Raw genomic sequence first — 14,340 nt, 5'->3', positions numbered from 1 at the left:
TTTATAATCAATGTAAGAAACAGCTGTAATTATTTGGCCATCTAAGATACTTACTGAAGTTGTCTTCTGTAATTTCCTTCCTATTTGTTGTGGTGATAACAAAGTTTTCATCAGTAGCTATGCCAAATGCCTATAAAAATCGGAGGGTATTCAGTATGATAACTAAGTACTCAAAAAAGATTCAGATACATGAAAACAAATAAATAATACAAAAGGTGATCTATTACTTTGCCACAAACTACTGAGAAGTGATCAAATATTTTTCCTGTATCAACTCTTAGAAAACAGTTCAGATCCAGAACCTAACTTCATTTGCTTTCTCAGTTTAGCCAAATCTGTCTGTACTAGAGTTGTTTGTTTTTTCACCTTCTTCAAATATGCTCCAGCGAGCAACAGGAATTGTCAGGAGGAGGAAATGTCACAGGTAATCACCTTGGGGGCTGAAGAACAAGACAGAACAGCTCTACTTCAGGTTGCACCTAAAACAACAACAGTTACGATCTAGAGCGTGTCCCCTATTTAACTGCACTCTTTTAAGACACTGAACCAACCTAATATTTCTTAACTTTGGATACATATTCAAATCTTTGTTCTTCTATTATATCATACATTTAAAAAAAGAATAGATTTCTTTCAGAAAAATTCTTGACCACTAAAACACTGAAGTTTATTCTTCTGAACCTAAACAATTTTTGCCACTTTGATGCCTCCAAATTTTGAATATGTTACTGTAGCTTTAGACTTTTTATCCTGCTTTTTACATGCATTTAAATGCCTCCATATTTGCCCTTATTTTTGCACCCTGATGTTCAACATTAATCTCTTTCTCAAAATAATAAACTAATAATCTGTATTTTCTCCTGCATTTCCAGGTCTTTGAAACTCAAGAAAATGTCAAATCTTGTCTCACTAAATTTCATCAACCCATTCAGTCCTACAGTCACAGCTCAGACAGGTGCTTTAAGCACTTCTAGGTTTCTTCCCTGAAGCTCTGGTATTCTCTGCAGCAGTTTGCCCTCATCATTTCCCATACCTCTTTCTTTCCATCCCTAGTACTCAGACTCATGAAAATACTTTTAAAACACTGCTTAAGGTTCCATTAGAAGCCTGCTTTCCATATTTCAGTTACTCTCTCCCCAACTGTGACCATGTTAAAGATACATTTATTATCCATCAGTAAAATTAGTAAATTGTCAAATTTATCATAGCACTTGGTGCAAGTGAAACAGAGATGACACAGAGATTGATGTTCAGACTAAAGAACCTGAGTAATTATGCTTTTTAACTCTTCTACATTCAGATCACTTGAAGTCAATCTCTTACATTACATAAATTTCCACATGGAAAATCTGTGAAGGAAAAATCAAATTTCTCAGAGAAAGGAAAGTAAGCAAAAGAGGATATGGATACTAGAAAGCTAACATTCTACTGCAACATTCGAGGTCAGTGGTTAATACAGAATAACTGTAGAGTTTTACACTGAAACCACAGATAAGCATCTTTCCCTCCAGGCGTAATTACAACTTCCCTATTTTCTCAGCCTCCCAAAAGCTCTTCTGCTCTCAAAACCTTATGAAGAGTGCAGCATTTAAGGCAGCAAGAAGTTAGGAGGGGTAGTGCTTGTACAAGACAGCAGCCTGCTGCCCAAACAGGGGCAGCCTCCTCCTTCTGGTCCTCTCCCCTATTCCATAGATGAGCCTCACAGGTAGATCATTCACAGCCATGTGAATGCCCCATGCCCAAGAAGCTCTCAGCAGAACAATTTACAGGTATGATACATGAAAGTGTGAGTGAACTGTGATATCTCTAACCCTTTAATCTGAATCAAGAAGCAAGGTTCAATTTATGCACTTGCTTCAGTCACAGGTTTTCTTTACAAACTAAAAAGAAAACCAAACTCAAAACAAAACACAAGCCCACAAATCACAGATAATTCCTCAGCAGCAAAGACGTCTTCAAATAGATCTCCATTTCTTTTCTCTTCCACATATTAGCACAGAAGCACAAAAGCAAGTTTTGTCGCTACTTTATCTGCACCCGCACAGCAAGGCTGACCTGACTATTACGCCAACTAAAACACTTAACACTTAACAAGTCAACATAGATTTCACCTCTAGATTTACTATCTACCTTGGAAAAGGTGTTCAACAAGCTAATATTTAGCTTTGTGTGTACCATCAGAGTTTACAGTCACATGAACAGGCTTGCGGTGGTAAGTGAAAGACAAATAACTTGCTGTAAACACAGAATCATTGTCTTGCTTTGTCTGGTCCTGCAGTGTATTACCGTAGAACAATAATTTCTGATGATGACTTTTCAAACTGAAGGAATGTAACGCTCCATTATGACAGAGGTCAAACAGTGAAACCAAAACTGCAGTATCTTTATAGAAGACATGTAACCCCTTGCAATCCAAACTTTTCCAAAACAAAGTTGTTTCCTACAATAAGGACCCTTAAAATGCTGTCTCCCACAGTAACCGTCCTAAGCAGGCAGATGCACAAGAATGATGTGAAGAACCGATCTCAGAGCTTGATGATGTAGCCAAAGGATAAGAGAGACTTAACAGCCACGGTTACCTTCCACCAAGTGGCACCTTGGTGGTGCTGTCATCTCTAGACTTATTCCGAGTCTAGAGAAGTATTCTTCTGGCTAAGAAAACTGTACTGCCAACACAAAACCCCTAAAGAGCATCTGAATTGTATCGGTTAAATGTAAAGAAATCTCGCTATGTAATTTTCAATGCTGTCTTTCATAGCTAGTTACTTAGCTACCCAACATTACAAAAAAACAATACAGCTTTTTCAGTATTTCACATTGATCGAGCAGCTCCCCTGCAGAAACTTGTTCTGGAATCTGGAAAAATGAAGCCAATTCAAACTCTGAGAGGCTTGTAGCCTTCCGTAACTTTGCATGGGATTAACTAAATATCCCATACTATTTGCCAAGTTCCCATCTAAACAAAATAAATATATCAGTTAGCTATCCCACTTCATGCCACATCAAAAAGAATTATCAGTCCAAATTGAGAGATTTTATACAGCAACAAACGGATGAAAGGGTAGTACACATTAACAGAAAAGGACTTCATTTTCAAATCAGAGATTTTCAAGCCAAGAACTGTCTTTCTGTAATGCCTATGGATACTGAGATATTTGTATCATCTCTCTCAATTATCCATACAACCAGATATATTAAGATAATTAATAAAATTAGCAAATACAAAACCTAAGATATAAAAAGATTAAGTGGAGACAAAGACCTCGCTGGAAGTCAACTGGAACAACTGTATTGAACTCATAAGAATGCTAATCAAATAAACTTTTCCAGTCCACTCTTAGGTCAGCTAGTCCCACCCTGCTGAGAATCTGTTAGTGAGGATCTGGGGCTAAGCACTCATAGTAGCAAGGCAAGGATGATAACAATCATCTCTAATCATAACACAAATGATCTTCCCTAATATCTGAACACAAACTTATATATAACATCTTTGCACACCAATAAAAGTGGGATCCAAAAGTCTCTACAAAATTTTGTCCAGAACAGTGTGTTAACTCAGACATCTTTTCAAGATTTGCAACATGTAACTAGCAGAAAGAAGTCTGAGACCCCAGAATGTCTGCAAGGAGCTGTGCTGTCATCTCTAGACTTATTCTGAGTCTAGACAACCATAGTAACTTCCATGAGGCCTTCACAAACTATTCTGTCTAAAAGCACAATCAGAAATGTTCATGAGTGCAGCTATCGGACAAAATTTTGATATCAACTCAGTGTAAGCTTCCACCACCAAAATACTTTGTACGGCACCACTTGTTAAAGTAACAAGAATTCAGAATTTTGCTCTTCAAAAGCAAAAAGTACTCAGTGGCATCTAAAAGCTTCACCTGAGTGTAATCCTAATGAGTGCAGATATTCTGCATCTGACTGTATTGCCAACACCCAAATTTGACCAAGAACTTAAAGGCCACGCAGCTTTCCAAATCAATCACCACACCTTAAGGCAGTATCTAAGTGCACCAAGGTATGCAAACTGCATCCTTCTTCCCACCAAAACATCTTTAAAGATGCTATACACAAGAATTTCAGTGAAGTCTGAAATACAATGTGATAGTTTTGGAAAAAACTTACAATATTGCTACATCTTATCTTACAGTACCTGCAACAGTTTCTTTAAAAATCAAGGAAAAATTTGCTTTGTGTATGCACAGCATGTTTAAAATATATCTATTTTTAAATTCTGGTTATACAGAATTGCTAAAATTGAGTAAACAAATATAGGCTTTATAATACAAAAATATAATTATTGCAAGATGGACTGGTTTCATCGTTAGGAATGAAAGTACTTCTACTGAGTGTTTATCAGAATGATGTTTTAGTCAGTAATCTAAATACCTCTAAATACATCTAAGAGTTACCCTCTGGTGATACAAATTTTGCGGAAGTTGCTAATATTTTTTCTTGAATTGCAAATAATTTAATTATACATTATTTATTGGGCATTGGTAAGCAAATAGTCACAAAAAATGTACACTTATTTCTCAAGTTTCTACTACACCTATGCTTATTCTCCCTACTGCATCTTAATGAATATCCCTTTTTGCCTCTTGGCTTATTGAGACACTGAAATTTATTTGTGTTGACTGGCAAAAAAATCTATTTAAATAGTAAGAAGACTGGTTAGGATACAACGGGAAGCTCAACATAAGATGTGACAAAAGATTAAAATTAAAGAAAAACTGTTTTATTGTGATACCTGGTTTTTGAGTATTTACCTGAATTACAGATATTTACTTTCAATACAGGTTACAGATCTATAATTTTTTCACAAAGGAGCTCACAGCAATGATGAAAACTTTCAAGAGAATTAAAGAAGCATCTACAAATGTGTTCAGCTCCTATTTATGTAGTAACGCTAATCTTAGTACCGTTAACTCTCTTCAGACTGGTACTTCACCTCAAAGACCCTCAAAAAACCCTTCACAAACGGCAAAACACTTCTGTGCAGTTTTCAGCACAAACACCTTTCTGCTTTAAAAGGAGTGTGATCTCTCTAAGTGCCTGGAAGGATTCCTGCCAGTTTAGCAACAAAAAGAAGTGTTCCAGCTTCACTGTGTACCTGGATAACATGAGCAAGGGATCTAGGATTAGCTGTCAACAGTTTTGCTCCATTTTACTCATTGCCAGTACTTATTTTTGAATTATATTCTAAATATCAGGACAAGTAGTGGTGCATTGACCTAACAGAAGACAACAGGAAGGTGTACAAGCAATGGTACTGCCAAGAAAAGGGAAAACATGATATTTAATTCACTTATTCACTTTAAAACGGAGCCCCTGGTGGTCTAGTGGTAAAGGCGCGGTGCTGTCACCACCGAGACCCGGGTTCGATTCCCGGTCAGGGCCACTCCCGGGCAGGTGGGGCTCGTTAGCCCTTAAAGGCAACCCACCTATGTCCTAAGGACCTCGCTGCCACCGTCCAAGCTCGCTTGGTCCCGGCAGATGAACCTTAGGATTAAAGGGTGGGCTCAGTTCCGCGCACACTGTGTCTCACCTAAAAAATCCAATGCGCAGGCTGGAAGGTGTAAAGACCTTCCCCAGATCTTCGCTCGCGAAGACTGGCCATTATTATCACTTTAAAACTTCATGGTTCTGCAGACTGAAATTACATGACTGCTCCACATGCTCAACAGACCTCAAATGGAATAATCAGGCTAACATCACTTAATTTGGAGGTTTCTGCTTTAGGATGCACCTTGTAAAGATGAAGAATGAAGACTATATATGCTCCAGCTTCTTTTATAAGATTTTTTATTTCCTAAATATTCCTCCAACACTGAGAATGAAAAGCTAATTTATCAGTACATAAAGCCACATCCAACAACATTGCCACACATTAACTTGGTTGTTGGGGGACAGTAAAAAAAGATTTGCTTAAAAAAAACCCCAAATTTTCAAAAATTAATATAGAATATTTCAGTAAAAATGGAGAAATATTCTATATGAGAACAGACAGGAAGGACATGCATCAGATTCTAAACAGACCTCTCAAGTGGCTGAATCAGTTCTTTTCTACACAAACAGGAAAATATCTTCCTTCTGCATTATGCAAAAACAATAAGTCTCAGAAGCAGTAGCCAAAGATCATGCCTTCATCACATACTGCAGTCAGGTTTAATTTCATTTTTTTTTCCCAAGATTTACCCTCTCCTTTGATACCTGCATATCCAGTTATATCCAAAGGAATTCTCTTATGCCACAGGAAGACATTCACAGCAGAAATAGTTCCAACAGCTTAATATTTTTGGCATCTTTGTCAGACATGACCAGCCCCATAGCCCACACTGGCAGACTGGAAAACATCTATGCACCTTTGTTGGTACAGCAGCATCCCTCAGTTGTATGACAAACTGCCAATGAAAGTCAGTTTAAAGCTGAGCCTGTGTTGAGGTTGAAGCACCAGACATGGTAGATGTGGGAACAACACTGTTACGTATGTGGCATTTGCCTGATCAAGCAGTCAGATGGTCTCTAACAGCTTTAACTGGAGAAGGTTGAATATAACAATCCATTTCATCTTAGTCTGAATCAACTAAGAATTTGCTTAACAAAAGAATCTTCCTTCCTCTACTTTCATCACTTCCCTGTCACATTTTCAGAACCATGAAGTGAGGAAAGTCTGTTCCAACCAGGTGAACCCATTTATCCATCGCCCTTTTCATGAAAGTAGTTAATTGCAACTTTGAAGTTGGAGAACTCAGTAGTACAACACTCCAAAAAACACACACAATGCATAAAGCTCCCAGGGGCACCAAGGTGCCAGAATGTTCTTCCAGAAGTCTAAGGAGAACCTGTACACTGTTGATGTGGGAGACATCAGATATCAAACTTCCCAGACCTCTGTCTGTCCAGTTTTCACTGTACCAGCATTTACTGGTCATGTCAAGCCACTTGTCTCAGCATCCTTTCAGAATCAGGTGATGAAAGTTCCCAGGTGCAGAGAGTCACCACACTGAAACTAGCAGTGACAAACCCATCTCTGACTGCACTTACACACAGTCAAGACATTACTGGAGAAGCCTCTTCTCCAAGGGAATGATCATTTGAGGTTTTTGGTGCACATAAACTTTATAAAAGCACAGATTCTATCACCGAAAACAGCCACAGGACTGTTGAAAACTATTATGGTGTTTAACACTGCAAAAAACTATACTTGAAAAATTTTGCTTTCATGGGCATCAAATTCAAACACACCAAGGTCTGCTTTGCAGCACCAGACTTTTCAAATGCTATGCTGCACATCTGAGCGGTCTGCCCAATGGCAAAGTACTGCCTTCACAATGTCAACCCACCTTTCAGACAAAAAACCCCTGAAGCTGTTTGTAACCAAGATTTGTCACAGCTGGTGATGATTGCTTACTTCTGTGTAAGACTGCAAATATGCCAAAAGCCCTTCACTGAACACTGTGAAGATGCACAGAAACACAAGTCACTTGAGTGCACAGCATATATATAAAAACCATGCAAAAGACTCTGCTGTATATCACAAATTGCAAATTAGTGTTAAACTCAGCCAATCAATTAATCACAAAAAAAAGAAAAGAAAAAAACCATGGGGTAATCATCCGCATATTTGCCTTGACTACTGAAAATATTCTTGCAGTATTCTGAAGTATTCTTGCCATTCCTCTGCTATATGTAGAGTTGTGATGGTATCCATTAGGATAACTCTTGGAGAAAATAATGTGATACTCATAGTTACTCATAGGAGATACAAACCTTTAAAAAGCCATGAACCCACTCCACTGTCTAACTTGTCAGAATGTTACACTGCATGAAGTGTATTATTTTCTTTATTCCATTTCACTACTTGTTTCTTCCAGTCTTCCAAACTTTAGGAGTGCTGATCAGACCAAGGAATGTGCTAACACTCCATAGCCAGGATACTTCTGACTATAGAATCATAAAGGTTGGAAAAGACCTCCAGCATCATCAAGTCCAACCTCGAACAAATAAACCCACACTTGCTAAACCATACCGCGAAATGCCATGTCTACTCATTTTTTGAACACTTTCAGGGAAGGTGACTCCATCTTAAGTAGCAGTACAGATTCAGTGCCTCTATCAGAAAGAATATGGATATGCCATTTTTGACACTGAAACAGATGAACCATGCAAGGAGCAGATAATTATATGTGACAGCTATTCCTGCTGAAGTTGATAACCCAAAGCTTCCATTGTAATAGGAAACTATTACATTAAACACTACATTATTTGTTCATTTATTATATTTATTTACTTATTTTAATAAATATTTTAATGTTATATTTTATACGTTCTATTTACAGATTCCTGTCATTACGTACATTGTATGTTATACTATTATATATTAAATTAATTATATGCACTAAAAGTAGTATTACATAAAGTTATACTTGTATAATATTATAGATAAATATTATATTTATTTAAATATAAAACACAGATTTACTATATCCTATCTATATATGAAATATAAAATTTATACTCTAGAAAACAAAGTGCATATTACACTGGATGAGAAACTAAAATAAACGTCTTCTCAGGCTAAATTATTGCAATCTACAGCTTATTTTTCCGTGTATTTCACAAGACAAAACTTGCAGGCAGCTACAGGTCTATGACATTTATCACTCCCTAAGCAAACGAAACCATGACAGTAGATGGGCGATGCCCACTGGTATCACCAGCAAACTACAGCAAACAGCCCGTGGGCAGAAAGGAATCTCCACCTGCAAGAGATCTCAAGACGGAAGAAGTTTCGTTTCGTTTCGGGAAACGAAGGGAAAGAAAACTGAAAGGACACGCGAGAGAGCAATGGACCAGCCAGACAAAGTATTTACATGGCAGTCACCGCTGGGGGCTTCCGAGAGACAGTCACCGCGCTGCGAACGGGAAACGACAGGCGCTTACCGCCAACACCTTGGACAGCACAAATAGAATCCCAGACCCAAGTAGGTCGGAAAAGACCTCAGAGATCACCGAGTCCCAGCAGGGGCCGAGGACCACTCCGCCTCCTCGGCAGCGCCCTCCGAGGCGCAGCCCCGCGCCTGCCGCCGCTGCCCGCGCGGGGGCGCTCCGGGCCCGCCCGCCGCTTTCCCGCGGCTTCCTCGCCCGCCGCCAGAGGCTGCTCCCCGAACGCCTCCCGCCACCGCCCCGCCGCCCGCGGGAGAGGGGACACCGAGGGGCCGGCCGCGGGCTCTCCCCCACGCCCGCCCACCTGTCCCGGCAACAAAGTTGGCAGCGGGGCGGAGGGCGCGGCGGTCCCCGGGCAGGCGGCGGAGGCTGCGACACCCCCGGCCGCCCCACGGTCCCCGCGCCGCCAGGGACGGACCCTCACACTTGGAGCCTCGACGCCGCCGTGCCCGCCGCCGCCCGCCCCGCCGCGTACCTGGCACACGGCGCTCCGGAAGGCGCGGTAGTTGTCCTTGCCGTAGCTGAGCACTTTCTCGTCCGGGTCCGCCTGCTCCCGGCGCCGGTCGAAGAGGAACACGGTGCGGTCCCCGCTGCCGCGGGGGGTCAGCAGCGCCGGCCTGCGAGGAGCGCGGCCGCCTCCCGCCGCCGCTGCCATGTTAGGGAGCCGAGCGGACGGAAACCGTCCCGCTGCGATGGCGGCGCCAGCGGCTCCGACTGCTGCGCCCGCGAGCGCCCCCGCCTGGCACAGCGCGACCCGGCAAGGGAAAGGAGGAGGCGGAGCCAGACGGGAGGCCCGGGCAGGAGGCGCTGCGGAGGCCCGGAAGGGGAGGGGAGGGAGAGACGGGAAGAAGGGACGGCGGCTGCGCTGCCCTCGGTCCGGGGTGGGGTCAGGCGGGCGGGAGCGGCCTGGAGCCGAAAGCGCCGCTTTGGCGCCGCGACCTCTGAACGATTTGGTGCCCGCCGCCTCACGCCACTTCCGCCGCCGGGCCGGGCGGGGCGGGGGCGGCGGCCGGGGCTGCTCTTCCCGGGGCTGCTCCCCCCGGCGCTGCTCCCCCGGCGCGGCCGCGGGAGGCGCGGGAGGTGGGACCGCGTGCCGACACCGGTCCGGCACGTGCCCACCGCGACAGCGAGGGGCTGCGACAGCGAGGGGCTGCGACAGGGAGGGGCTGCGACAGGGAGGGGCTGTGACAGGGAGGGGCTGCGACAGCGAGGGGCTGCGACAGGAGGGGCTGTGACAGCGAGGGGCTGGACCTGGCCGTGGGTGCGGCGGTTCGGCCTCAGCCCGCAGGCGTGAAGTCCCGCTTCGTGTGCCTTAAGCTAAATTCAGATCCCGACGTTGTTGTTTCACGGAATCAGTGAGGCTGGAAGAGACTGCGTCAGGTCATCCGGTCCAACCTCTCCTGCTCAGTCTGGCTTATCCCAGAGCACATGGCACAGGATTCCATTCAGACAGTTCTGGAATACCTTCAGTGAGGGAGACTCCACAGCCTCTCGGGGCAGTGTGTTCCAATGCTTGGTCATCTGCATTCCTCACATTCATGTGGACATTCTTGTGCATAAGTTTCTGTTGCCTCTTTCCTCTTGCTTGGCACCACCGAGAAGAGCCTGGCTCCATCTTCTGGACACCCTCGCTTCAGATATTTCCATACATTGATGAGCTTCCCTCTCATTTTCATCTCTTTTCAAGACTGAACAGGGCCAGCTCCATCAGCCTTTCCTTGTAAGTGAGATGCTCCAGACCACTGACCATCCTTGTAGCCCTCCTCTGGACCTGCTCCAGGAGCTCCATGTCCCTCCCAGGAGCTCCATGTCCCTCTTGTACCAAGGATCCCAGAACTGGACACAGCACTCCGGATGTGGCCTCATCAGTGCTGAGCAGAGCGGCAGGATCACCTCCCTCAACCAACTGGCAATGGTCTTCCCAGGTTTCTGTTGATCTTGGCCACAGGTGCACACTGCTGGCTCATGGACAGCTTGTTGTCTACCAGGATCCCCAGGTACTTCTCCACAGAGCTGCTTTCCAGCAGGTTGGACCCCAGCCTGTACTGGTGCCTGTGGTTATTCTTTCCCAGGCGCAGGACCCTGCACTTGCCTTTGTAGAATTTCAGAAGGTTCTCTGTCCATTTCTCCAACCTGTCAAGGTCCCTCCAAAGGGCTGCACAGCATTGTGGGGTTTCAGTCACTTCTCCCTGATTTGTACCATCAGCAAACTCACTGAGTAGGCGCTCCTTGCCCTCAGGCAAGTCACTGATGAATATGTCAAACAAAATCGATCCCAGTATTGAACATTGGGGGACGCCACTAGTGACAGATCTCCAACTAGACCCTATGCCACCAGTTATGATCCTCTGGGATCTACCATTTAACCAGTTCACAATCCACCCCACTGTCCACTCATCCAACCCACACTTCTTGACTATGCCTATGAGGATGTTGTGAGACACAGTGTCAAAAGTCTTGCTGACGTCAAGGTAGACAATATCCACTGCTCTCCCTTCATCCATCCAGGTAGTTGTTTCATTTTAAAAGGCCATCAGGTTGGTAAAACATGACTTACCTTTAGTAAGCCCTTGTTGACTACTCCGGATCACCTTGTCTTTCATGTGGGTAGGGACAGCCTCCAGAATGCAGCACTCCATCTCCTTTCCAGGGATTGAGGTGAGGCTGACTGGCTGCTAGCTCACTGGATCCTCCTCCTTGCCTGTTTTGAAGACCAAGGTGACATTTACTTTCTTCCAGTTCTCAGGCACCTCTTCTGATCTCCATGACCTTTCAAAGATCATCATGATTGTCCTGGCTATGATGTCCATCAGCGCTCTCAGCACTTGGATGCATCCTGTTAAGACCTATGGACTTGTGGATGTTGAATTTGTTTAGGTGTTTGCAGTAAAGTCCCTCACTCAGTGCCCTTTTCGGCCAGTGAATCCACGGAAGATTGACTTTGTCCAGGCAGAACTCTCTTGTAACTTTATTACTCCACTTATATACAGAATAATGGTCCGAGTTATCAAGCCAGGCCAGATTTTACTTACCTGCGCACATTCCACACAGACACTCCTGTGGACTGCCTTCAGCCACAAAAAGCAATCATGCTTCAAGTGGCTTTCCAGCTTGACCTTGCCATTCTTTTCACGCATGCACTAATATTAGCTTTGGCTTGCTCAGGACCACAATATTTTTGCTTTAATATTTTCTTCTTCTGTCATCCAGATGGCTGGTCTTGTCTTGTTTGGCTGCTTGTACAGGTGTTCTCTGACCCAATCCTCCTTGACCAAGGGAAGGCCTTTGTCCCAATATTTATTTATCCTGGTCTCCTGGGTCAGAGATCTCTGAGGGCTGGTCTTATCAGTGAAGACCAATGCAAAGAAGGCGTTCAATAACTCTACTTTCTCTGTGTCCTCTGTTATCACGGTCCTCTCCCTGTTAACTATTGGGCCCACATTATCCTTTGTTTTCCTTTTGTTATTTATGTATTTGAAAAAGCCCTTTTTTTTAATCCTTGACATCCTTGGCCAGATTTGATTCTAGATGGGCCTTGGCCTTCTCAGTCTAGTTTCTGCTTACTCTGACCACCTCTCTATATTCACTACAAATAGCCTCATCCTACTTCCATCTCCTTGTACTTAAGTAATGACACAAATTCTTTATTCCTTCACAGAGGTTTCTTGTGTCCTTGGCCTTATTTCTTCCTCATTGAGATGCATTATTCTTGAGCTTGGATTAAGTGATCATCGATGAATGCTCTTGGATGCCTTTTACCTGCAGGCCTACTCCCATGGGATTCTTCCAAGAAGATCCATAAAGAGGTTAAAGTTAGCTCTCCTGAAGTCCATGGTCATAATCTTGCTTGCTAAATTCATAATCTTACTCTTGTTTATTCTTTTAAGTGTAATTGAAAAGAATAAACTCCTTCCTCATCTGAAAGAGCTGCTGTCATCTTCAGTCTTAAAAATCAAATTTCTATAGAAACTTAAATAAACCCCCAAATATAATAAAAAGTTCTTGGACTTTTGTACATGCAAAACCCTCATGACCTTTGCATTGTGGTAAGATGGTAAGACTAGAGTAGCTGCAAAACTGCAGTTGAAATAATTCAAGAAATACGTAGAGTCTTCACAGTCTTTATGGAACCAGCAAAACATATTGTCAGGAAACTGTCAGGATCTTTTAATTTGTCATTCATTGTAGTGTAGACTAATAATAAACTAGCTTAGAAAAAGAAATTCAGTTATCATGGTTTGTGCATTTAGGTCACCCAAAGGTGCAGCTTATGCTCCAGAGGGGGTTAACTCAGAGAAACTGAGCTCAAAGGGTATGTAGAGTATGTAGTTTTCTTTGGATAGGAATAGGAAATAAAAGCAAAAACTGTTTGAAGGAACACAGTCATCCTTTTGCATGCTCTGTCCTACTTGTATAGAGAAGGTGCAAAAAGGAATCTGCACAAGAGTGCAGCTGCATCTGTTTTAAGGACTCTTGGCTTTGAGGAAAGGATTGTCATGGCATATAGGGGAGGTCTGTAAAATAGTGGAGATGATCAAGGACTAACAAAAAAATCATGTCATGCAAGACGTGGAAAAGCTCTGTTAAGATCATCAAGTCCAACCATTAACCAACCACTGCCATCTTCACCACTAAACCATATCCCCAAGTGCCACATCCACACGCCTTTTGAACACTTCCAAGGACTGTGATTCTACCACTTCCCTGGGCAACTTGTTCCAATGCTTAACTACCCTTTTAGTGAAGAAATTCTCCCTGATGTCCAACCTGAACCTCCCCTGGCGCATCTTGAGGCTATGTCCTCTTGTCCTGTCACTTGTTGCCTACAAGAAGGCACTGACCCCCAACTCACCACAACCTCCTTGCAGTTAGGTGGTTGTAGAGAGCTATAAGGTCCCCCTGAGCTTCCTGTCTCCAGGCTAAACAACCACAGCTCCTCAGCTGCTCCGTGTAAGGCTTGTGCTCCAGACCTTTCACTAGCTTTGTTACCCTTCTCTGGACACGCTCTAGCACCTCAATGTCTTTCTTGGAGTGAGGGGCCTGGAACTGGGTACAGGATTCGATGTGTGGCCTCACCAGTGCTGAGTACAAGGGACGATCCCTTCCCAAGTCCTGCTGGCCACACAATTTCTGATCCAAGCCAGGATTCCATTGGCCTTCTTGGCTGCCTGGGCACACTGCTCGCTAATTGTCAGATGGCTGTTGACCAGCACCCTCGTTTTCCACTGGGCAACTTTCCAGTGACTCTGCCCCCATCCTGTAGCATGGCACCGGGTTGTTGTGACCCAAGTGCAGGACCTTGACCTTGTTGAACCTCATGCAGCCTGTCCAGATCCCTCTGCAGAGCCTTCCTGCCCTCCAGCACATCAACACTCCTGCCCATCTTGG

At 43.7% G+C, this 14,340-nt stretch overlaps 1 protein-coding gene across 1 annotated transcript in view; it reads right to left on the bottom strand.

Moving 5' to 3' along the window:
- SMCHD1 (structural maintenance of chromosomes flexible hinge domain containing 1) overlaps positions 1 to 9,649 on the bottom strand; it is a 68,135-nt gene extending 58,486 nt beyond the window's left edge. The window contains exons 1-2 of the mRNA XM_050321560.1: positions 9,428 to 9,649; positions 55 to 130 (exon numbers count right to left, since the gene is read on the bottom strand). Coding sequence (XP_050177517.1) covers positions 55 to 130; positions 9,428 to 9,607 — 256 coding nt within the window. The 5' untranslated portion in view covers positions 9,608 to 9,649. The remainder of the gene's footprint in view (positions 1 to 54; positions 131 to 9,427) is intronic.
- Positions 9,650 to 14,340: the final 4,691 nt, after the last annotated feature.

Source organism: Myiozetetes cayanensis, unplaced genomic scaffold (assembly GCF_022539395.1).
Source record: "Myiozetetes cayanensis isolate MyiCay16 unplaced genomic scaffold, myiCay2020 scf1, whole genome shotgun sequence".
Taxonomy (NCBI): Eukaryota; Metazoa; Chordata; class Aves; order Passeriformes; family Tyrannidae; genus Myiozetetes; species Myiozetetes cayanensis.
This window is presented reverse-complemented; position numbering and strand designations above follow the sequence as displayed.